General features: G+C 37.8%; 1 protein-coding gene across 2 annotated transcripts in view; it reads left to right on the top strand.

The window, feature by feature from the left end:
* Positions 1–23347, top strand: part of ror1 (receptor tyrosine kinase-like orphan receptor 1) — a 254783-nt gene extending 231436 nt beyond the window's left edge. For both annotated transcript variants that reach the window (XM_030132891.1, XM_030132890.1), the window contains 7 exons: positions 1712–2029; positions 4450–4695; positions 4796–5010; positions 14613–14783; positions 19772–19999; positions 20132–20496; positions 21894–23347. In XM_030132891.1, coding sequence (XP_029988751.1) covers positions 1712–2029; positions 4450–4695; positions 4796–5010; positions 14613–14783; positions 19772–19999; positions 20132–20496; positions 21894–22596 — 2246 coding nt within the window. In that variant the 3' untranslated portion in view covers positions 22597–23347. The remainder of the gene's footprint in view (positions 1–1711; positions 2030–4449; positions 4696–4795; positions 5011–14612; positions 14784–19771; positions 20000–20131; positions 20497–21893) is intronic.
* Positions 23348–24500: the final 1153 nt, after the last annotated feature.

Below are 24500 nucleotides of genomic sequence, written 5' to 3'. Positions count from 1 at the left end.
AACATCTACACTTGGTAGCAATTCATAAACCCTAGTTTAATGTCACCTTCACTGATCCTTAGGATCATTTTATTCAAGCAACATGTGCTCTAAGACCATCTGGATAATGGCCAACTTTACTTAGCCACTGATCCACTTTTTATTCACTTGTCTTCTCCACTCCCACAGAGCCTTACTGATAATCACAACCACAGAAAGGCATGTGTTTGCAATAACCGCACAGTGTGTCTATGAATCATACACTTAATGCTGCAATTTCCATTGTCAGATGTTGCTTTTGATCCTAAGTGTGTGAATGTGAGTAGAAATCAGTGTCCACAGATCCTTAAAAAGTCTTAAATGTGATTATCCTAAATTAAATCCTTAATTAGCCTTAAAATTGATAATCAATCCTTAAATCTGACGCTCAAATGTCTTTTTTATAAAGAGTTAGTCAAATTTTTAATTAGTGTTGATCATTTTATCCTTTTGGAGATGGGAATGGGTGGAGCCTTCAACAGTCATTGATGGGTGGAGGGGTTCAGGTATGAGCTTTAGCAGCTGGAACGTCAGTAGCAGAAACATTAGTCATGGACAAATGGGAAATGTAATTTTATTGGATTGAAACATGGTTAAGACTGATTCAACATAAAAACTATGAGGCCTGTTGGACCGTTCTTTATGTGAATGTGAGGGTTGATCAAAGATGCCTTGAAAAATGTCCCTAAAAAGTCAGGAATTCCTCAAACTTGCAGATACCCTGGAGATGTACATTCATTCTTTGTTTGCTTCTGTGGACACAAGGAATCATAGTAGTAATAGTCGTAGTAGTGGTAGTAATAGTTTTAGTAATTTATTCGTCCATTTAACAAAACATGATATATACATACATACAGTTTGGATTTCTATATTGAGCATGAGCAAAAAGGCATAGGCAGAAGCAACAGCTTGTTTTTGCCTACCCTATTTACAAGAAGGAAAGTTGCAGAAACAAAACAAGATAACAAGATGGCACAGTTTTAAACAATAATATAGATACAACTAATTATATAATCTAAGCAAAGTCTTATATTAATACTGATAATTGGCTTTCTTTATCCTCATATTTTATATTTATTGAATACCTTAGTTTTAAAAATCCTTTTAAATGTAGTGACTGATGTGCAAGTTTTTAATTCTTTATCAAGGTTATTCCATAATTTTACTCCAATTACAGATATGCATTTGCCTTTTGTGTTGGTCCTTACCTTTAATTTCGTGAACATACTGGTCCCCCTAAGGTTGTACTGGGACTCTGACTAAGAACAGTTCCTGTATGCAGGGTGGAAGTAGGTTGTTGTGTGCCTTATAGATGAATACAGCAGTGTTGAGGTTAACCAGATCTTCTAATTTCAGAATATTTGTACTGATGAAAAGTGGATTGGTTGGTGCAAAATAATCCTTTTGATTTATAATCCTAATGTCTTACTTTTTCAGGGTGAAAACTGGTTTGATGATTGTTTTGTACAGGTTTCCCCATACCTCCACACAATATGTTAGGAATCGTAAAGATAATATACTGTATTTTATTAATCTTCTTTAATTCATTTTCTGTGGTCTTAAACTGTTTATATTATAAGGCGACTAAACAGATGATAGCTCATGCTGCAATAAGTGAATTAAAAAGAAGGCTAAAAACATTAATATTTTACTCCTTTTCTTCCCTAATGCTGTCTTTGTGTCTGTTTTGCAGCTGCCTTCACCATGATCGGTACATCCAACCACCTGTCTGATCGCTGCTCTCAGTTTGCCATCCCCTCCCTCTGCCACTTTGCCTTCCCAACCTGCGACCGCAGTTCAGGAACAGACAAACCTCGGGATTTGTGCAAGGACGAGTGTGAGATCCTAGAGAACGACTTGTGCAAAACAGAATACATCATCGCCCGCTCCAACCCCATCATTCTGAAGAGGCTGAAGCTGCCAAACTGTGAGGACCTGGCTGCCTCTGACAGTCCAGAGGCTGCCAACTGTCTGAGGATCGGCATCCCCATGGCCGAGCCCATTAACAAGAGTAAGACCCACTGTCCTACTGCTGATGTTGACTGTTTAAAGGAGAATCCATTTTAATGGCCAAGCTGATGAAAAGTCATTTCTACAACTTAAAGGAGCTCTTCAAAATATACTAATTTGTGTGGTACATTGAATAAGGAGAAAAAAAGAATATAATAATGAACTTAAATACTGTATACTTCTGTAGAATTGTATTTAACATGGTAAAGGAGACATACAGTCATAGAAAAAATCACACTGGGTTACAAAAAAATGTTTTTTGCAAGTTGTCTAGGTTTTTTCAACTGAATTAGGACCATTTTGCACCGCTAAATCCAAAAATGACATCTGTTTTTCTCAATCAGGTCAGGTTTTTTTTGCTAATTTGATTTTGAAAAATTTGATCTTCTCACAAAATTGATTACATTTTTGTGACTTTATCAGTTGATTTTTTTTATATAGTTCTCACCCAAAATAAGTTTTAAGAGAAAAAAAGTTATTTTCTAACAGGATGTATTTATTAAGTGTTACAAACTGTAGCAGAATACGTCAGGCTTATTTTTGCAAGATCTTCTAGTCGAAGCCATTTCATTCACCTGTAATATTAAAAAAAACATTAATCATAAATTGGCAAAAGTAAAATCTTCAGAACTCGTTTATTGCAAGAAATATGAAAGAATTTTGTATCGTATGATGTGAAAATGCCCATAAATGTAAGCAAAAATGTTAAAAAGCCAATATGTAGCATAGTTCAGAAAGTTGACCTGATTGAGCAAAATTAATGTGATTTTTTGGATTCAGCACACCAAAATTATCCTAAATCAGCTCAAAAAACTTAAACAATAAATTTGTTGTTGACCAGCGTTATTAGACCACCCCTTATTTTCTTCAATTTCTTGTTCATTTTAATGCCCAGTACAACTAAAGGTACATTTGTTTGGACAAATATAATGATAACAACAAAAATAGCTCATAAGAGTTTAATTTCAGAGCTCATATCTATCCATTTTCCATGTTTTCTTGATAATAACCAAAATCACTTCAGTTTTTACATCAGTATCTATGGCATTGTACTGACAAAAACAGTGCTTTTAGGCATTCCATGTTTTCTTTTCTGTCTGTTTTAGTCACATGATACACACAGGAGTTAGTACTGGATTGCATAACCATTGTTTTTGATGACTTTTGACAGTCTAATAATTTTTTCTGTATTTGGGTAAATAAACAAGCACAAACAGTCTTTTTTTTTTGTGCAATAAATACTGCATTTCCAGACCTTTGTTGACCTCAGCTGCAGACAGTACCAAGCCTTTATTTGAAGGAAGCCTGCACTGGTGTCATGCCTTTATTTCTAATTTCTGCTGCTAAATGCATAGAAATGGTTGTAATTAGTGCAAAATTAACCCCATTTTAAGCTACAAGTACAAGTACTGCAGTGAGTTTTGTACAAACACTTCCTTTCCTGTCTTCTACCATCTCAACGGATAGAAAGAGATTTTATTATGTAAATGCTTTCTTTCTGTCTTTCTTTCTATTTATATTTCTGCAAATTACAGATTAATGACCTGTTGTGATATAAATCAACACCTCAGATGAATGAAAGGAGTGAAAATAGGTGCATTATATTCTTGAATGTATTAAACTAAACACATTGAGGTGTACATTATGTATAACCAGCAGCACATCTTTTAACACTCATCCGTCATTTAGCCTGTATTTGATGACCAGCTTTTATTTGTTTGTGTCAACCTCAACTTCAGCTGTTACTGACACATGGCTTGTAGCTGATTCCTGGTTTTTATTTGATGAAATACAGTATATTTATTGAGTTTTTCCAGGATTACCTCAATTCTAAAGTGCAGTTCTTATATAACTGCTATGCTGCGTAATATTGAATCATTTTTAAACATAACACAATTATACATTTCAGGGTACTTCTGAAGCAAACACGATAATTCACTTTCAACATTATTGAATTATAATAACTAATTTTATTTATACTCTCCTGGCTTATGTTAGTTTTTATAAGGCAGGTGCTGTGCATTTGTTTTATTTGTGTTTAACAGTCTGAACTCAAGTGGAAGAAATTCCAGAGAGGTTGTGTGACCTTTTCCCAGAGTTTTTACATTTTTGGCAGCACCAGTGTCGGTATTTGTTGACCAGCTTTTATTTGTTTGTGTCAACACTTAAAGACACTATTCTTCACGCAGGCGTTTTAAATCCAACTGACTCAGGGCTGCTACAAACTGACTGCACTTTATGTATTTATTGCATTTTAAAACTGTATTTTCAATTGCTTTTAACTGTATCTTGCACTGTAAAGCGCTTTGGGACCCCAATCTGTGAAAGGTGCTCTATAAATAAAACTTACTTAAAATAATGTGACTTCTATAGGCTACATGTAACACACCTAATATGTACCTTTACATTGCTTCCCCCTAGATCACAAGTGTTACAACAACAGTGGGGCGGACTACCGTGGGACTGTCAGTATGACCAAATCGGGCCGTCAGTGTCAACCCTGGAACTCCCAGTATCCTCACAGCCACAGCTATCTGGCCGTCCGCTACCCAGAGCTGAACGGGGGTCACTCGTACTGCCGCAACCCAGGAAACAAACACGAAGCCCCCTGGTGTTTCACTTTGGACGACAGGGTTCGCATGGAGCTCTGTGACATACCCATCTGTGGTGAGAAACCAGTCTGAACCAATGAGATCCAACCACATGCCATCACCTGAAACTGATCTTACATGTGACATTATTCCTCTGTTTCCTTTCATTCCTGCAGATCAAAAGGATAAATCTGGTGGCAGCAACATGGAGATCTTATACATCCTGGTTCCCAGTGTGGCGATTCCATTAGCCATCGCCTTGCTCTTCTTCTTCATTTGTGTGTGCCGCAACAACCAGAAGTCCTCCAGGCCTCCTGCCCCACGCCAGCCCAAACCAGTCCGCGGTCAAAACGTTGAGATGTCCATGCTCACAACTCCATTCAAGCCAAAGGTAGAGATAGCACAGTCGCATTCACATCACAGGACACCCCATGCATTTGTCATATATTGCATTAAAATCCCTCTTAAAGGAGTGATATTTTGTTTTTTTAAATGGAATTAATGAAGTTAATGTAATATATAAGGTGATTATCGTCACATACACATCCTGACTATGAATAACCCATAGTAAAATATTTAAAGTTTGCATACATACACATAAATACAGAGTTTTCTCTAACATAAGGTTTAAAGGAGTGATATTTTGCTTTTTTTAAATAGAATTATACATTTTAAAACATTTCCCTGTGGTCTACGTAAACTGTAAATGCTCTGCTTGGGTCTGAATTCTTCATTAATTCAACTCCACAGGTCCATCTTCAACCCTATTTCTGAGTAATGACACCAGAAAGGTCGTTTTGAGCGCTGGCCCTTTAAATGCAAATGAGCCACTTGAGGCCCCGCCCCCTCCAGGTTGTTAACCGTGCTTTCCGAGCCACTTGTGTTTGTTATACAACCAACAACTGAACATTTTAGGTAATCAGCTCCAAGTTTGGATATATTTTCAGTCTTTACTACAACCACTGCTGCTGATAAACAATTATGGCGTACTCGGAGAAATGTTCGTAGGAAGTCTTGACCTTATATGTGCAAATGTCGTGATGTAACTAGTTATAAAACGTAACAAATTAAGCAGGAATTGAAACAGGTTGTAGAAATCCACTGGATTTTTGCCAGAATTCAAGTAAAGATAGTTTTGCAGCACCTGGAGGGTTCAAATTCAAACTTTCTGAACTATCAGGGCCCAAATACACAAATAAATGAACCAAAGACTAATAAAAGTGAGTTTAGATAAATATGACCCCTTTAAGTCATTGAACTCTGCCAAGTATCGTTCCATTCTCCAAGCCCACATGCTCCCTTCTGCACATGCTCTGTTCCATCAAGGTCAGAACTGGATGTTTCAGCAAGATAATGAAAACGCATTCAGGACACGACATGTTGAAACTGACAAGATAAACAAGAAACAACATTTGCATTGGTTTGTGTCTGATGCAGCCGCACCTTCTGAAACACAAAAAAGATTTTTCCACAAATATCTCATGATAATATTTGAGACTGTGTAAAATTTTAAGTGTGTCCTAAAACTTTTTTCCACTATTCTACGTTGTATGAAGATTTTTTTGTAACTATATTAAAATTTTCTATATTTATTTGAGGATATATGTATTTGGAAACAATCCAAGAAAACTCAGAAGACACGCTCTTTTTAAACCATAAATAATGCTTTTCTTATCATTGCATGCTATGAAGCATTTTGGCATGGAGCCCTGGTCAGATGGAACATATTGTGCTTGTGCCCCACTCCATAAATCTTAATAGTTTCTCATAAGGAACTTACTTAAATGTAAAGACTACGCTACATTTCTATTGTTTCAAAGAATGACAAGAATCATATGTCTGTATCACTATAGTCATTCAGTTGCATTTTTAATTTTAAGTCATCTTAATAAATAGAATTAATACATATAAATAAACATATAAGATGAAATAAAATTCTGCAGGATTTGCTCTCAGTCACCAGAACAAAAGCTAAAAGGTGAGGATGTCCACACCAGTTTAATAGAATTGAATTAACCCACTCCCTTTAACCCTCTTCACACATGCTCCACTGTTATTCAGTCCAAGGGTTTTTCTTAAACGGGAAACAGGGGCACTGCGCTGCGCCGTCATACTTTCAGCTAGCGCCCCCTTACCAAAATTCCGATTTTTTTATTTTTATTTTTTTTACCCCGAAGCTCACAGTTATGTCGTATACTTATAGTTACATGCAACACAGTACTTACACAACACGCAATCTTTCCAAAAACGATCTTTTCCCGGCAAAACTACCGCAGTAACAACACATGACAATGTGCCTGGTCATCAGAAACAATATAATTATTCCAAAACTATCATAAACATAGTAGGTAGAACGTCTGACTGTTCAAAAGGACACAAATTGGTGTCTTTTCAGACCACTTTACCTCCGCCAAGAAGGTTATGTTTTTGCCAGCGTTGGTTTGTCTGTCTGTCTATCTGTCTGTGTGCAAGATAACTCAAAAAGTTATAGATGGATTTGGATGAAAATTTCAGGAAATGTTGATACTGGCACAAAGACCAAATGATTAAACTTTGGTGGTGATCTGCCTTGGCGGAGGTCTGCGCTCTCCGAGTGCTTTTCTAGTTTTTTTTTTTTTTGTGATCAACTTTTTATTTATTTTAAACATAATATATTACACATAGCTTGTTGTACATCCATTTTACAAGATTTACACAGTGTATAGAGACAGATTACATGAATGTACCTATCCTGTAATAATATACAAATAAAAAGAAAATCAAGAAAAAATACCTCCCTCCTGGGAATAAGGGTGGCGAGGGAGGGGGGCAGAGGGGTGTGTTCTGTGTAGTGTACACTTTTTTGTTGTGTAATGTTGAATTTGTTTGTTTATTTTTGCAAACTGAAATTAAAAGTCAATAAAAACAGTTGATTGTTAAAAAAAAAAAAAAAAAAAAAAAAAAAAAAAGAGATTAAATACCCCCCTCCTACCCACCCCATAGGTCTAAAATTGTTGGAGATTAACAATGACAGATTTCCAAACTTCAATTGCTTCACTCTTAGCCCCATGTACTTTTGTTATAATATGTTCCAAATAACCAACGTCCAAAAACATTAATGTCTGAGCACGATTTGCAAGACAATTAGGAGTGTGGTTTCCAGCGTGTGGCCACCATTTTCTTTGCTGCTGTGAGTCCAGCCAGAAATCCTTTACCAGAGGGCATTCCCAAAACATGTGTTTAAATGCACAAAATTTCAAATCATTTGGTGTTTTTAGTTTGGACTGAGGTCTCTGAACTGTAATCAATTAATCAATCAATCAATCCATCAACCCATCAATCCATCAAAGTTTGTTTATATAGCACTTTACAACAACATAAAGAAGATCAAAGTGCTTTACATCTAAACGCATGATTCAATTATAAGATAGCAACAGTTTAATCAAATACTGTAAAAATGCAACTGTAAGGATGTAACAGTGTTTTTCAACCTTGGGGTCGAGACCCCAGGTGGGGTCGTCTGGAATTCAAATAGGGTCTTCTGAAATTTCTAGTAATTGATAAAAATGAAAATAAAAACTTACTAATAAAAAATATAGGCTATGGTGAGTTGACAGAGACAATCTCATTACATAAAAGACATGACAAACTGTGAAGCTGAAACTGAAGCACTGTGGTTCTGTTTATCTGTCAAATGTTCATTGTGGTCGGTTTCAGATGCTGAAGCTCTTTCATAATTTATAGTTTGAGGGTTTTTTTTTTTTTTTCCTTTTTCTCAGTATTAATCGTCAGCCTTATAAATCCAAGCTGGACTGACTGTACATATCCTGACCAAGGAAAATCAAATTCTCACTTTGTGCAGTAATCTACACCTGGCTTTTCTGTCTCCGTCCATAATAATATACATTACACAGACTAAATGTCAACTAAAATTAATGTTTTTTTTCAACATATAGCAAAGTATTATATGATCAAAAAAAAATAATTTTAGCAAAAAAAAAAGTCTCCATTTTGATTGTCTGGGTTCGCTAGAAATGTATGATGTTAAAATGGGGTCACGAGCCAAAAAAGGTTGGGAACCACTGCTGTAACATATGATTCACACTCAAACTATTCAATGAGCCCTTTTGTTATCCTGGAATAGACTGCTCCTTTCAGGCTTTTTCCTTTAATTTGTCACCTGTCTGCATGTTTTCACCTCACATAATGTCACTTTCCTGTTTTCCCCATCCACCTGTAGCTTCCATCATTCCTCCATTTGCCTCTTTTTGTTCAAAACTGCTTTTAAAACGACTCAGCATAACACAAACACCCGTACGTATTTGCTCTCGCAGCATTTTGGACTCTCCTGTGGTGAATCGAAATGAGCGCTCCTCTGCTGCGTCTGTCTTTGAAAGTCATACGAGCAGACCGAGGAGAAGGAGTCAAAACACCAACACGGCCCGGTGTGTGTGTCAGCTGGGATGTGTTGCAGCATGCAGGGCCTCTGTGTGTGTGTGTGTGTGTGTGTGTGTATGTGTGTGTGTGTGTGTAAATGACCTGTCTGAGGAAAACCTTCAGATCTCTATCATCAGAGCCCAGCAGATCCAGGAATGTTCAGCTGCAGCTCTTTTCCTCTCTGTTTATTTCTCCCCTTCTTCTACTGTCTCCTTTTCCACATCTGTCCCTCACACTCCTCTCCTTCCTGCTCTCACTTCATCCATCTTTCCTTTGTTGCTCTTCTTCTTCGCTCTCTCTGGCTCCGTCCCGTTACCTCTGGACCTCTATTTCATCCTCACCTCCCTCTTAAACAGAATGTCTTTGTAATGTAGATCATGTCGCCGCTCTGCCAGCCAGCACATAGCTCACATTTGGATCCGTATCGTGTTTCTTTCAAGGTTGCACACTCGTATCATCTCATGTTTATCTTTTTCCACATAATTTCAACAGTGGGTGGAGGTTATATAGACAGTGTGTCTTTGCAAAACCAGAGCTGATGCTCAAGGTAATGTGGATAATATTACCGTCAATGGCTTTAGACTCGACCGCAAAATGTCACAGAAGCGTCAGAAGCCATTAATATCTCGTGGTTTATTTTGTTTTTTTGGAATGGAACAAACGTTTCGCTGACCTAAAAAGGGAGCCTCTCCTGGCTGTGTTTAGATGACGACCTTGTATCTGCAAAGAGTCGAGTTTATGGGAGATCAAAGCCCTCGCAGTGACAGCCGTGCAGTTTTAGGATTATACAATGGATTTTAAGAGGTCTCTGTGGACAACAAAGCCATGAAGTATGGTTTACATTCAAAAGGCAGCATAACTATCCATTTTACAGTTTCAAGAGGAAAAAGGCTTTTACAGAGGTGACGCTGTTACGTTTGTTTGCCAGCATAAACACTACCTGGCAAAAAGTTTGAGTGCCTCTGTTTTCTTTCTTAATGGAAAAACCGACACTTTTAAGGCTCATAATGGTCTGTCAGTCTGTGTTAATTGCCTTTTTCTCACCAGTATAATAGTAATACACTGTTTCTTGCAGTGTTGGGTTGTCCAAATAATTCACATATTGTAATAACACAGTCCGTTTTGACACAGACAGATGGTTTGTAAGTAAGCAACAAAAGACAGGGCACCTGTAGGAATTGTTTGAATTAACTTTCAAGACTTAATTTACTTTTGTCACTCCAAGATAATCCACTATTTGTAGGACAGATAAAATAAAAAATAAATAAAAAATAAATAAATGTGAACTTCACTGGTTTAAAAACCACAAAATGTAGATGTATATAAAGGAGTCAGGTGCTCATCAAGGATGGGAGCAGAATGCATGAACAACAAAAGGCAAAAAAAAGAAAAAAAAAAATCCATGGTCAGTGTTCAAGAAGTAAGCAGTGCAAAAACACAACAGCCAGAAACAAATCCATTACACTTTGAAAAAATAACATATATGAAAGTCCTTTAGTATCAGTAGGGACACCATCACATGAAAGGACATAATACACAATATATGCTCAATTTTAAAACCTCAGCACATCATGGGATGCTAATCAAATTGATCATGTGACAACAAATTGCCTTCAGGTATGACTATTATTGTTTTCAGTTTTTAGTAAACTAATTTTTTTTAACCCCTGCCCCTTTACCACTACCTTTTGCTCCATTTAAGGTCATTTACTGCTTAAACTGAAGCAAAACTGAAATATTGGGTTGTTGTAAACAGTTGTGACACAGTTATGCAGATCCTTTACTAATACTAATAGTATCTGTTTATTAGTTTATTAGTAGTTAGATACTCTTTCTGGGGTCATTAACAACACAAAAACAAAGCACCACAATTTCCTGCAACTTGCTCAACAGACAGGATGTACATATGTACACTCAACACAACACAAACACCAAAATTCAACAACAAGCACATAATGCAAAACAATTACAATCACAATAATAGTACCACCAACAACAGAAAAAACAATAAATAAATAAATAAACCCCCAAAAAACAGAAACAAAAATCAGCCTCACAACAAACAAATGAAGAAAAACAAACCATCTAGGTGATGTCACTGTAGGATGTGCACTGGCTCAGACAGTTATTCTTGGGTAAATATGAAAATTCTTAACCTTTTAGAAAAACTAACTGCTTGAATTTCTGAAATTAAAAACTGTGGCAGTGTATTCCATGCCACCATTGCCCTATATTGGACACTTCCTTGTATTTGATTCATTTTACAGACAGGAAACAGGAAACGTCTCTGCCACATTGTAAAAAATATTCCACAACAAGTAAAAGTTCTGCATTTATACTTAAGTAAATGTGTATTATCATCAAAGAGTGCATAAAGTTTAAGTAAAATTAGTCAATTGTGCAGTAAAATGGTTCCTGCCATTGTTTTTTGCATTGATGTGGTGTTTTACAATCCATTTTACTGCTGCAGATGTTACAGTATGAATGACTTTCTTTACTGCTTGTAGTTTAGGCATCTTATTCTCATATGTTCGCAGGATCATTGTCCGATGCAAACCATGTGTTTCTAGAAAGTCATGTTTTCATGAGCTCAGAAAAACAGGCTTGTTTTCAGCTTTGTGGCAATGCATTTTCCAGCAAATCCAACCGGGTTTTAGTGGAGTTTATTTAGCTTTAAGGTGAATTCTCTAAATCCTTTAATGCTTCAGTTTACCATAAACCTTCATAATCAACACATTTCTTGTTGTCACTGGACAAGAAATGGATAAAGAAATGCAATGTGACAAGAAAAATGAGTAAAATGTGCAATATTTATTGTTAAAATGTAGTGGCATTGGAGCATAAACTTGCAAAGAATGAAAATACCCCAAGTGGGTGTGTCTATGAAACTGGGTACATTTTGGTATCTGGCACTAAACTCAATAATAAAAGAGAAATTTAGACATATTTCCCCCCAGGATGTACCTAATGATGACCTCAGATAAATGCAAAAAAAAAGTATACTCTTGCTCTGAGCCATCCCAGAATTAATGAATTTTTAACAAAATATTGTGGCCAAAAATAGGACCAAAATTGCAACAGGAAAAGCTACCTAGGTGTCAGTGCATTTGATCTGAAAAACACGGCTGTAAATGGTCTTATATAGCACTATAAATAAAGACACTGTTAAATTTGATGATCCTAGTGGTTTTTCTAATCCAGACACTTGGGTTTTTCATGAATCTCAGTCTCATTTCAGGTTTTGTATGTAACCCATCGTGTCCACTTGTGTTACATGCAGAACCTGCCCAGTTAAACGCATATAAATTGTGAATGATTTTGCAACAGCGGTCCTTTTTGTTAAAACACTCTGCCTTGCATAATAATCTATATAATAATGCACGTTCTGTGTCCATCCGGGTGTCCAGTGTCCTTGTGTCTGATTGATGTTGGAGCACGGGAGGGCTACAGTGCCACTGTTGCACCACAGGAGGGCGTTTTAGCCATGGGTACAATGCCGCTAGTTAGTTCAATTCCCAAAATGTACCTGTGAGAGAATAAAGAGATATTTTTTTTAATATAGTACTGCGTAATTTTGGTGTCCTTTTGACCGTGTTACATTCGGATTTTTGTATTAAATATAATGTAAAATAATATAAAAATGTGTTTTATCTGAAAAATAGTTTCTCTTTTATCTCAGTAAGTATTTATTTTTAACTCTTTCATGCATACAGGTCACTAGAGTGGACCGCTATTCTACAGCTGTTCTCTTGTGTATTCATGGATTTTTTATTTGTATTTTTTTTTTTACACATATCTTTATTAAAGTTTTAAGACGCTATGTATCTTTTCTGACATGAATTGGTAACCTTGTGTAGATCTCCCTTGAGCATAAACCCCCAGAAACACAAGCCCCCCACCCCCGTAGTTTTCACACAATTTATCAGTAAATACATGTTTCGTTGCTTCAAAAATTAAATGCATGGTGTCCAGCTGATGATGATGATGATGATGATGATGATTATTATTATTATTATTATTATATTTTTTTTTACTTCTTATTTATTTTATCTGTTTATTTATTTTGTATTTTTTTATAAGAATTTTTTCAATCACATTGTTTTTTTCATGTTTAAAGAGAAATGAAAACACTCAGGGAAAAAAATATTGATTAAGGTTCTCATAATTCGTACATGAAAGGGTTAAAATAGACCCAAAGTGCTTCCAAACTTACTTCATAACATTAGTCTGCATCTGGTTTGCATTTTTAGCCCCCATGTCCTGTTGTTAGGGACCAGTTTCATAGAAGCACCCAAGTAAAAGTACAAGTAGCTGAAATTTGGATTAAAATGCAAATATTCAGTTGCTCTCCACAAATGCTTATTAAACAAGAAACAACAAAATGTGTAAAAGAAACATAAATCTTCAACAGTCTGTTTTTCCTACTTTGTACTAATGTATTTGTACAGAACACTATTACCCAGCAGGCTGTGCAGCGGGTCTCCCACGGGACACTGTCTGGCCATCCATTTAGACACACATAAAATTATACACACACACACAACCTGTGGTGGTGTGAGGAGGATCTGAGGGTTTGGGTGTGGGGATTTAGGAAGGGGTGCAACAAACCCATAACTAAAAACATCTGTTCTTTTCATAACATCAGCAGGACACCACTTTCTACTCATACGTACACTCATGCACACACTGCACCCCCCTCAGAGATCATACAGGCCTGTGTGTCTCCCGCCCGCTCACAGAGGAATTTCATTATTCATCTCCGAGTTCCTGGAATCTGAAAATCTCTGCCAACCTCTTCTCACCTTTTATCTTCTCCCAAGTATGGCTGCGCACACACCCCGAGCGCCTCACTGTATCTGTTCAAACACACAAAAACACACTCATAAAGCCCGTCTTCTTCTGAAATCATGTGGTTTGCTTCTTAGATATGAGACTTTCAGTGGAATCACGACATCGTCCCTGCGTTTAAGCGCTAGATTTGATCCAGCTGAAAAGTTTTGCAATCCTATCCTAACCCTAATGTTCTGCACAGTCCTGTAGGTTTTAACTTTAGAAACCTCCGATCTTAGTCCTGCTCAAAAGCCAAGACCATTCTTTTAAAAACAGAGCTACAGCTGATTCTGTGTACATTTATACTGGCAAGAGAATTAATTGCTCAGTCTTCCTAAAGCTGCTAACTTGTCAGCTAAATGACATTTTTAAGCTGTGAAACACATTGCCAGATTTTCAGATTTTCCCACATTTCTTTCCAAAGGCTTAAAAGGGGTTATTAAGAGCTGATGTAATGGACGTGGCCTGATTGTGACAATTATCAACACTCCAGGCTATACTTTTATCATTTTTTTTTACATGCACTGATTTATTGCTAACACACTGGTGTTGTGTTAGGCAGATTGCCTGTGTCAAATTTAGCAAAGCTAATGTAAACTTCATGACAACTTTTTACTTTTCCATACAAGGATAAAGGTGAGTGGAGAATACTGGTCTAACAAAAACTAATGACCTGCTTTTTTCCCTATCATCCCTCTGCCATCCTTAGCTCTAACTTCTCTCTTCTTTTTTATTTTCTCTCTGCAGAGTAAGGCCAAAGAGCTTCCCTTGTCGGCTGTTCGTTTCATGGAGGAGCTTGGAGAGTGCCCTTTAGGGAAGATTTACAAGGGTCACCTCTACCTCCCAGGCATGGACCAGGCACAGCTAGTGGCCATAAAGACCCTCAAAGATGCCCAACAGTGGGGCGACTTCCAGCAGGTACAGAATTAATCACTGCACAGAGAATTTAGTTTTTTTATCATGTGTTTGTAAAAAAAAAAAAAAAAAAAAAAAACCTCTTCATTCTGTAACCTTATTCAGTACTTCTGTAACAGTGGCGGCTGCTTGTCTTTCAGACAGGGGAAGCTCATTGTCGGCTTACATCAAAAAAAAAAAAAAAGTCAAGTTATTTAAACATAAATTTGGCCCTCTGTTCCTTTTTAAGAAAATGGTCAGTGACCTTATCATACCAAGTAAACACAAAAACGTTGAAATTATGTTAAATTGAAACAAGGAAGTACAATGAGTGTGTTTTATTTACAGTGCAAGAAATGAACAAGTAATTTCGTAGTGGTTCCTCTCTTGATTTCACAGCAGAATGCGTGACGGTATTAAACTGAACTCTGTCAAGTGAAGGAGTACATCTCAAAATAGCTGTCAATCAAACGGGATTCAGCCTTTCGACTGATCCTCCAATCAGCACGTGGAAGCCCAGTGTGACAACATCATGGCATTTATCCAGTTACCGTCGAGTTTTGACGCAATGAAAAAAACTGTTCCACTCAGTCCCATTGAAGTCCATGGACACCGGGCTTCTATGGGCAACTGCATTAACCATAGATCGAATGAGAAAACAGCGCAACGGGAATGTATGAGAAGTGAACATCGAGTCCGCTGATTTGTAATAAAGCTGATTCTGAACGAACTCGTCTGTGAGATGAACGTGTTCTAACACATCTGTAGTCAATGAAATGTGAACACAACCGTACATATTTAACCATTTAATTTTCGTAATCGCCTCTGTTCTGTAATGATCTGACGATTCCCTCGACACAGGGAAATACTCACTCTACATTTTTTCTTTTTTTGGGTGGCCATGGCTCAGGAGCTAGAGTGGGTCGTCCGATAACCGAAGGGTTGGCGGTTGAAATCTGTCCTAGTCATGTGCCATTGAGTCTTTGGGCAAGACACTTCACCCACCTTGCCTCCAGTGTCACTCACACAATGTTTGTTGGTGGTTGGAGGGCACGCTTCTGTCAGTCTGCCCCATGATAGCTGTGGCTACAAACATAGGTTACCACCACCAGAGGGTGAATGAGAGCACAAATGAATAATGGATCAATAATGTAAAGCACTTTGGGTGCCTAGAAAAGCACTATAGAAATCTAATCCATTATTATTATTATTATTATTATTATTATTATTATTATTATTATTGTTATTATAATTATAAGATAAATACAAGCCTTTCCTGTAATCTGGAGGGGATGTATGCCGGGGGGGGGGGGCGTTTGTTCTGCATGTTGTTTGTCTATTTCAGGGGTGGCCAACCCTGGTCCTGGAGAGCCACAATCCTGCATGTTTTACTAGTATCCCTTTTCCAACACACCTGATTCAAATGATAAGCCCATCATCAAGCTCTGCAGAAGCCTGATAACGACCATCAGGTGTGCTGAAAGAGCGAAACATCTAAAACAGGGGTGTCCAATCCTGGTCCTCGAGATCTACTATCCTGCATGTTTTAGATGTATCCCTCTTGCAACACACCTGATTCAAATGATAGGCCTACCATCAAGCTCTGCAGAAGCCTGATAATGACCGTCAGGTGTGTTGGAAGAGGGACACAACTAAAACATGCAGGATAGTAGCTCTCCAGGACCAGGGTTGGCCACCCCTGGTCTATTTGTTTGACTTTTGGATCAAACAACAGAACTATGTTCTTTGTTTTCATATGTGAAGAAACCCAATGAACAGAATGTTTAAAAAAAAAAAAAAAAGGTACAAGCTTAAAGCGGTTAGATGCAGTATTGATATTCCACACACTCAATAGTAGTGGGAACAGACTGTATCACTCACTGAATAAAGTATGAAGTTCACTGTTTCCACACATCTGTATTATAGTATCATCCAGTTTTCTTCTTCAAACTAAAACTCACCGACACTTATTTTGACAGTGGGTCTACATAATACACCATCACTACACTGGTAAGCACTACGTAACTTGTTAATCTGCACGTTAATGATAATTTTTTGTGTTTTTTATTAGTATTTGAAAGTAGAACTACTACATATGGCCTTTTTAATACATGATGATGATACATGATGACTTTTTCCTGTCTGTTTCCTCAGTAGATTTATTAGTTTAAGGGGTTCTATGTAGTATTGATATTCCACACTCTCCAGTCCAACAAACAAGGTCAGAACTGTCGCAGTTTTGTCTGAACTGTGAATCAACAAATGACAACTTAGCAACAATAATAACATCCCATAGTAACTTTATACCTCATAAACCTCAGAATCAAACTCACCCGTGCAGAAAAAATGCTGCCATCTCAGCATCAAACTCCATTCTGTTTATTTAGAGCTGTGTCCAGTGCTTCTAGCTTTTATCACTTTTTTTTACTTTAAAAGTTGTTCCTTACTGGTTCTCATCCCATCTGGTCACTTTTAGATGTTCTGATGACCAGAAGAGTGACTCACTACTCCCTCTAGTGGTCACATAAATCCCCTGGTCGACCAGTGTGTGTATATATGTAAGGGTAGAGACTGCGATGTGGTAGGATCGGCGATTTTACCAGTAGAGACTCCGATCGTAGTCTCTACCAGTAGAAACTCCAATCAGAGTCTCTACTGGTAGAAACTCCGATCCTGCCAGTAGAAGGGTTAGGGTTAGGGTTAGGGATTAGGGTTAGGGTTAGGGTTAGGGTTCGGATCGGAGTTTCTACCAGTAGAGACTCTGATCGGAGTTTCTACTGGTAGAGACTACGATCGGAGTCTCTACTGGTAGAATCGCCGATCCTACCAGATCGCAGTCTCTACCCTGACATATATATACTCTGTACATATCTCGAAAATCTTTGGGATGACTTTAGAGCTCTTTATTCCAAACACTCTAATAATAATTTTAGCTCACTTATTAATATTTGAAAGTAGGAATATCACATATAGCCCCTTTATTTGGAAATTTAGTGTGGAGATGAAATGTACTAAAATACTCAGTAATAAACTACAGAGGACTTCTGTCCCAGTGGAAACATCTCTTCCCACAAGACTTGAAGCCTGACATGTTATATTTACACAGAAGGTAAATGTGGTGGGCAACGGGAGAAGATGTATATGGATAAAAAGCACTGAACAGTGGCTAAATTCATGGTTATTCACTTTAAATAGTTCCAAAAATAAGCAAATATGAGTCCTACGCTGACTTTCCATCAACAGAGAATGGGGTGGAGCTAGTTTGAGACATGACAATTTTCAAGTACGTTTTTTTGAGTGTGAAAAATGTAAGTGGCCTCAGACTGAACTGTGGTGAATTTCAGTTACCTTTGGCCTAAAGAACATTCCATACTCTAAAGATGACAATTAACTATTAACCCCCAAAGAGCCAAACAACTGCCAGCGACCAAAAGCATCCACTCATCTAAAATGCATAATAACTGTTTATCCACTAATCCTATCCATATATGTAAATAATTACAGTTTGTCGTCTTTTCATGGTCATCAGATATGACCCATTTGGACGTTCAGAGCCTCCGTAGTTACCATGGAAACATTGTCATCTTCTACATCACTGATTCACCAGTAAAACCCATTGAGTTTGATAAATGACAGTAGAAGTAGACACTTGTTTCACGTCTTTTTTTTTTTTATTTTTTTTTATTTTGCGGGAAAAGTCACTTTTTCTTCAGTTCTCTCTGCTCTGATATATAACATTTGAATTTACTCTGAGCTTTAATGAACATCTACACGATCAGTGAATTAAATATAGGAAAATACATGATTTACACTGAAATATGCAAGATGCAGAGGGTCATACTGTAATAAATAGTGATAAGTCACTTAGAAAAGGTTAAATGTGTTGGAGAAACTGTGGTCTTGTCGGTAATCAGACACATATTTTGGGAGTGCCCCATTGTGAAACACTTCTGGACTAATGTAAAAGGCATATTGGATAGTTTACTTAAAGTGAACCTCTCTATGGACCCATTATTATTTTTACTGGACATATTCCCTGATGGTCTGTCCCACGACCAAGAATTCATACTACATCTTCTTCTGATGACTGCGAGAAAAATGATAACAATGTTATGGCTGAAACCTGAATCACCTACAATTGGACAATGGATACAAAAAATTAAACAAGTTTGTCTAATGGAACAGTTAACAGCACAGCTACAGCTGAAGACTCCGACCTTTGAAAGAAGATGGAGACCAGTATTCAGTCATATTGGAATGGATATTTAAGCCTGGATTGTTTTTTTTTTTTCTCTCCTTTTCTTCATTGTAACCAAATATTTTATATTGTAATCTTGGGCCCAATCTCAGGACAAACGTTGTTACTCTGTACATTGTTTTTTTGTTTTATTTTGTTTTATTCAATAAAAGTTAAAAAAAAAAAAAAAAAAAAGAAAAGGTTAAATGTAGAGAAAAAAAATCCATCTTGAATTTGCCACAATAATAGTTCAGGGTCTTTAAAGGTTAAGAGTGTAATTCCAAAATTGTCTTTTTTAGTTTTTGTTGTTATGATTTTATTACGTTTCAGCCACTGTCTGTTTATACTGACATCAGTAAATCCACTTTTATTCATAGTGCACATGTAGCTTTGAATAGGACACTAGGAATAGGATTTTGTCCATTTTTAAGTCTTTCATTTCACCAGTTTTTTAGTTTTTAGTTTTAACAGGATAAGATAAGATAAGATAGGACTTTTTTGATCCCATCATGGGGAAATTTCACAGTTGACAGCAGCAACATGCAACACACCAGTGCAAGAGAAAGACAGGTAGAAAAAAAAAAAAGAGAGAGTTAAATACCTGACCTTATGTTATAATTCCATCAGTCATTCTGAAAAGATTTATTGTTTGTATTGTTTATCACCATTGTTTTTGTTGTTGTTCTTGGTTCTATTGTAAGTTCCTCCTTAACTTAGTAATTCTGAGCTCAACAAAGGTTTGAGATTGATTCATGCTGTATTCTTTGCAACCCAGGAGGCGGCGGTACTGACCGACCTACAACATCCCAACGTGGTGTGTCTGGTGGGCGTTGTCACCCAGGAGCAGCCGGTCTGTATGCTGTTCGAGTTCCTGCCCCAAGGAGACCTTCATGAGTTCCTCATCATGCGTTCTCCACACTCTGATGTCGGCTGCAGCAGCGATGAGGACGGCACCGTGAAATCCAGCCTGGATCACGGAGACTTCCTACATATGGCAATTCAGGTTGGATATGGAATCAGTTTTATTTTTAGTTTTACATGAAATGGAGTTTTTCGACACTGTCAGACCTGTGTGTTTGATTTAGTCCACTTATCATCACCTTTGGTCTAATCCTGTGAAACTCATCCTTCCTAGGTGGCTGCTGGGATGGACTACTTGTCCAGTCACTTCTACATCCATAAAGACCTTGCAGCTCGGAACATACTAGTAGGGGAACAGCTTCACGTCAAGATCTCGGACCTGGGTCTGTCCAGAGAAATCTACTCCTCAGACTACTACTGCATCCAGCCCAAAACCCTCCTGCCCATCCGCTGGATGCCCCCCGAGGCCATCGCCTACGGAAAATTCAACTCAGACTCCGACATTTGGTCATATGGGGTGGTGCTGTGGGAGATCTTCAGTTACGGCCTGCAGCCTTATTATGGCTTCTCCAACCAGGAAGTGATGGAGATGGTGAGAAAGAGGCAGCTGCTGCCCTGTCCAGAGGACTGTCCACCCAGGTATGTTCAGGATCATATAATATGTCAGTGAACAAGTGACAAACATGAACATTTGACAAAGATATGAGAACACTTAAAAAATCTTGCACATTTTAAAATGTAACTCTCTGTCATTTATTACCCCACCCCCCAAAGGGGAGGCAAGGGGTATTGTTTTTGGTTTGGTTCGTTTCTTTGTTGACACTTTAGCAGCAAAACTATTGCTGCAGTTCATACCAAATAGTTTTTTTTTGTTTGTTTGTTTGTTTTTTTATGCATTCATTCATCCATACATTTCTTAAAATGAACTTTTCTACTTCACACAACAGGTACACTCTTAACCAAAAAAATAGGCACTCAAGTATAAAAGTACATCAAGTCAAGGTCTGGAGAAAAAAATTGCAGTTTTCTTTTTCCTTACCTTCCACCAAATTAGGTTTATAGATTGTCAGTCACCCAGAATACATGTCATTACATTTTGGGAAAAGTAGGTCAAAGTTCAAATTTAACAAATAACACTAAAACAATAAAGCTGCAGAAGTAGAAAGCAAAAACATATGTTCCAGAAAAAACAAAACTGAGCAGTGAAAAAAATTTAAATCTCACCTGTTGTGTGTAAAAAAGCAGTGCGATCATTTGGATCACTTTGAAATGAACTGATTACAAGTGTTAATGTTTTTATACTACAAGAATCCCTTTTACTGCTAACTATTCAGGACAGAAATGTGGAAAACAGCAATAACTGGCTGAATAAATGCTTTTTTTATATATACATTTTTTGCACGTAGTGAGAAGTGAGTCAATTTTTTACAGGTTTATATTGTTATGTAAAAACATTATTTCACTATCCTCCTGAGTCCCAGCAATTCATTTTTGTCGTCTGTAGGGGACAAGAGTTTCACAGCTTTACTTTAAAAAAAAAAAAGTCCAATGCAAAGAATATTCAAAAAAAATATTTACCTCTGCCAAGGAGGTTATGTTTTTGTTGGCGTTGGTTTGTCTGTTTGTCTGTCTGTGTGCGAGATAACTCAAAAAGTTATGGACAGATTTGGATGAAAATTTCAGGAAATGTTGATACTGGCACAAGGAACCAATGATCAAGTTTTGGTGGTAATTGGGGGTGGGGGGGCCACTGATCTGCCTTGGCAAAAGTCTGCGCTCTCGGAGTGCTTCTAGTTTTATTTAAATCCTACCACTACTTCGCGCAAAACAGTTTTAACTTGGATTGCGTAATTTGCCCCTGGGTCTGTAAATGTGGACAAATATCCACCAATCCCCTACCTACCGACGTCCATAAAAGAAAATTCCAAAAATTTTCAAATGCGGAACTGGTGGTAATTTTTCAAAATGTATAATTTTTTTTATACACCCTGTATAGCGATATTATCCAAATGATGACGTCCTCTTTGGTCTTTCAGATTCTATGGTTTGATGACTGAGTGCTGGCAGGAAGGACCAGCTCGCCGACCACGTTTCAAGGACATCCACGCCCGCCTGCGAGCCTGGGAGGGGCTGTCATCCCATGCCAGCTCCAGCACGCCTTCTGGTGGCGGAGGAAACGCAACCACCCAGACGACTTCACTCAGCGCCAGCCCTGTCAGCAACCTGAGCAACCCCCGGTACGCCGCTGCCGCCGCCGCCGCTGGGTACCTCTACCCAGCCCAGGCCATCCCCCCTCCAGGCCAGATGGCTCCAATTCCAGCCTGGACACCCATGGCTGTGCCCCAAACCCACCAGCGCTTTATCCCAGTGAACGGCTACCCCATCCCGCCGGGTTACGCGGCTTTCCCAGCCCACTTCGCCCCCCCGGCACCACCCACTAGAGTAATCCAGCACCATCTGCCTCCTCCGAAGAGTCGCTCACCCAGCAGCGCTAGCGGCTCCACCAGCACAGGTCACGTCAGCGGAGTTCCCTCCACTACAGGCTCCAACCATGACGCCAACACGCCGCTGCTCTCCCACTGCATCATGCCGGGGAGCGGAGGTCCAGCTCAGATGTACGGACAAATTTCCCAGAAGGGGATGGGACAGCTGGACCACACATCCCAAACATCAGCACTGCTCGCTGCTGATTCTGACATAATAATGTACAACGATAACGTCATCACGGCAGACCTGTAGATAATCAGACTCGCACTCGCATTTGAGAAAGTTTGACCCTTTTTCACACGGGACCAGCTCTGACCATGTGTCAAACAGAGACCCGGCAGAAACAGGCCTGGACGCACATCTGGATTAAAACCCACAGTGTGAAAAACACGGGTGCAGCTACACCAGTATATACACAGCTGACCTTTTAATGCCTTATTGTGTAAAACAAGTGTACTTAATACCATGGTTTGAACATGTGTTATTTTAACCTCTGTGTAAATACGGTACATAAGTCCTGAATCAATCAGTGAATGAAATGCATAGATATATATTCAAAGGAACATTTTATTATTGAAAAATCTTTACTTTTCAAATCCTGTGTCTCCAAACTAACTGATTTGACTGACAGGCAACAAGCTCCCCCTGGCTGAATCGCTGATCCTGAACGCTACAAAGACGCTGACATTCATGTCTCCTGTTGTGATGCGCTTGTAGCCGGACATAAAAAAACACAACATGAGAAAGTACGTTTCTGTGCACTGTGACACTGTGACACTGTGTTACTCCAAGCGTGAACGGGAACGACAAACAAAAGATGTTCAGTGGCTTTTACAGAGAAGACCAGAACCAATTCTGCTCAAGTAGAACAGTAAACGAGGCTGTGTACAAATATCCCACCCCCCTTTTGATCCCATACATCACAGGTGTCAAACATGTGGCCCGGGGGTCAAATCCGACCCGCCAAAGGGTCTAATCTGGCCCATTAAAGGGTCCAATCCGGCCCATCAAAGGATCCAGTCCGGCCCTTGGAATGAATTTGTGAAATGCAAAAATTACACTAAGATGTTAACAATCCTTTTAGTTCAGGTTCCACATTCAGACCAGTTCAATCTCAAGTGGACAGGAGCAGTAAAATACGATCATAATAACATATAAATAATGACAACTTCAAATTTTTCTCCTTGTAAATGTAAATATTTTCATGTATTTACACTAAAACAAAGCATAATTTTGCAAAAAAAAAAAAAAAAAAAAAAAAAATATATATATATATATATATATATATATATATATATATATATAACCTGAACAAATATGAACAACCTGAAATGTCTTAAGAGAAGTCAGTACAATTTTAACAAGATTCTGCCTGTTACTAAATGTTTTGTGTAGGATAATTTTGGTGTGCTGAATCCAAAAATCACATTAATTTTGCTCAATCAGGTCAACTTTCTGAACTATGCTACATATTGGCTTTTTAACATTTTTGCTTACATTTATGGGCATTTTCACATCATATGATACAAAATTCTTTCATATTTCTTGCAATAAATGAGTTCTGAAGATTTTACTTTTGCCAATTTATGATTGTTTTTTTTAATATTACAGGTGAATGAAATGGCTTCGACTAGAAGATCTTGCAAAAATAAGCCTGACGTATTCTGCTACATCTGCGGTGAATACACCATTGTACCTAACAGGAATCCTGTTAGAAAATGATTTTTTTTCTCTTAAAACCTATTTTGGGTGAGAACTATATAAAAAAATCAACTGATAAAGTCACAAAAATGTAATCAATTTTGTGAGAAGATCAAATTTTTCAAAATCAAATTAGCCAAAAAAACCTGACCTGATTGAGAAAAACATATCATTTTTGGATTTAGTGTTGCAAAATGGTCCTAATTCAGTTGAAAAAACCTAGACAACTTGCAAAAAACGTTTTTTTGTAACCCAGTGTTATAATGTACATGTGTAAATGAAAAACGAAGGCAGAATATTGTTAAAATTACACTTACTTTTTCAGTTTGTTCATGTTATTCACATTGTTTGAAAGGATAGTTTGTAGATATAAACCTTGTCGTAGTGTAAATTAACTTTTTTCGCTCTTAAACATAGAGAAAAGTTCGGAGTTGACATTATTGCTATATTATTAT

Source organism: Sphaeramia orbicularis, chromosome 4 (genome assembly GCF_902148855.1).
Source record: "Sphaeramia orbicularis chromosome 4, fSphaOr1.1, whole genome shotgun sequence".
Taxonomy (NCBI): domain Eukaryota; kingdom Metazoa; phylum Chordata; class Actinopteri; order Kurtiformes; family Apogonidae; genus Sphaeramia; species Sphaeramia orbicularis.
This window is presented reverse-complemented; position numbering and strand designations above follow the sequence as displayed.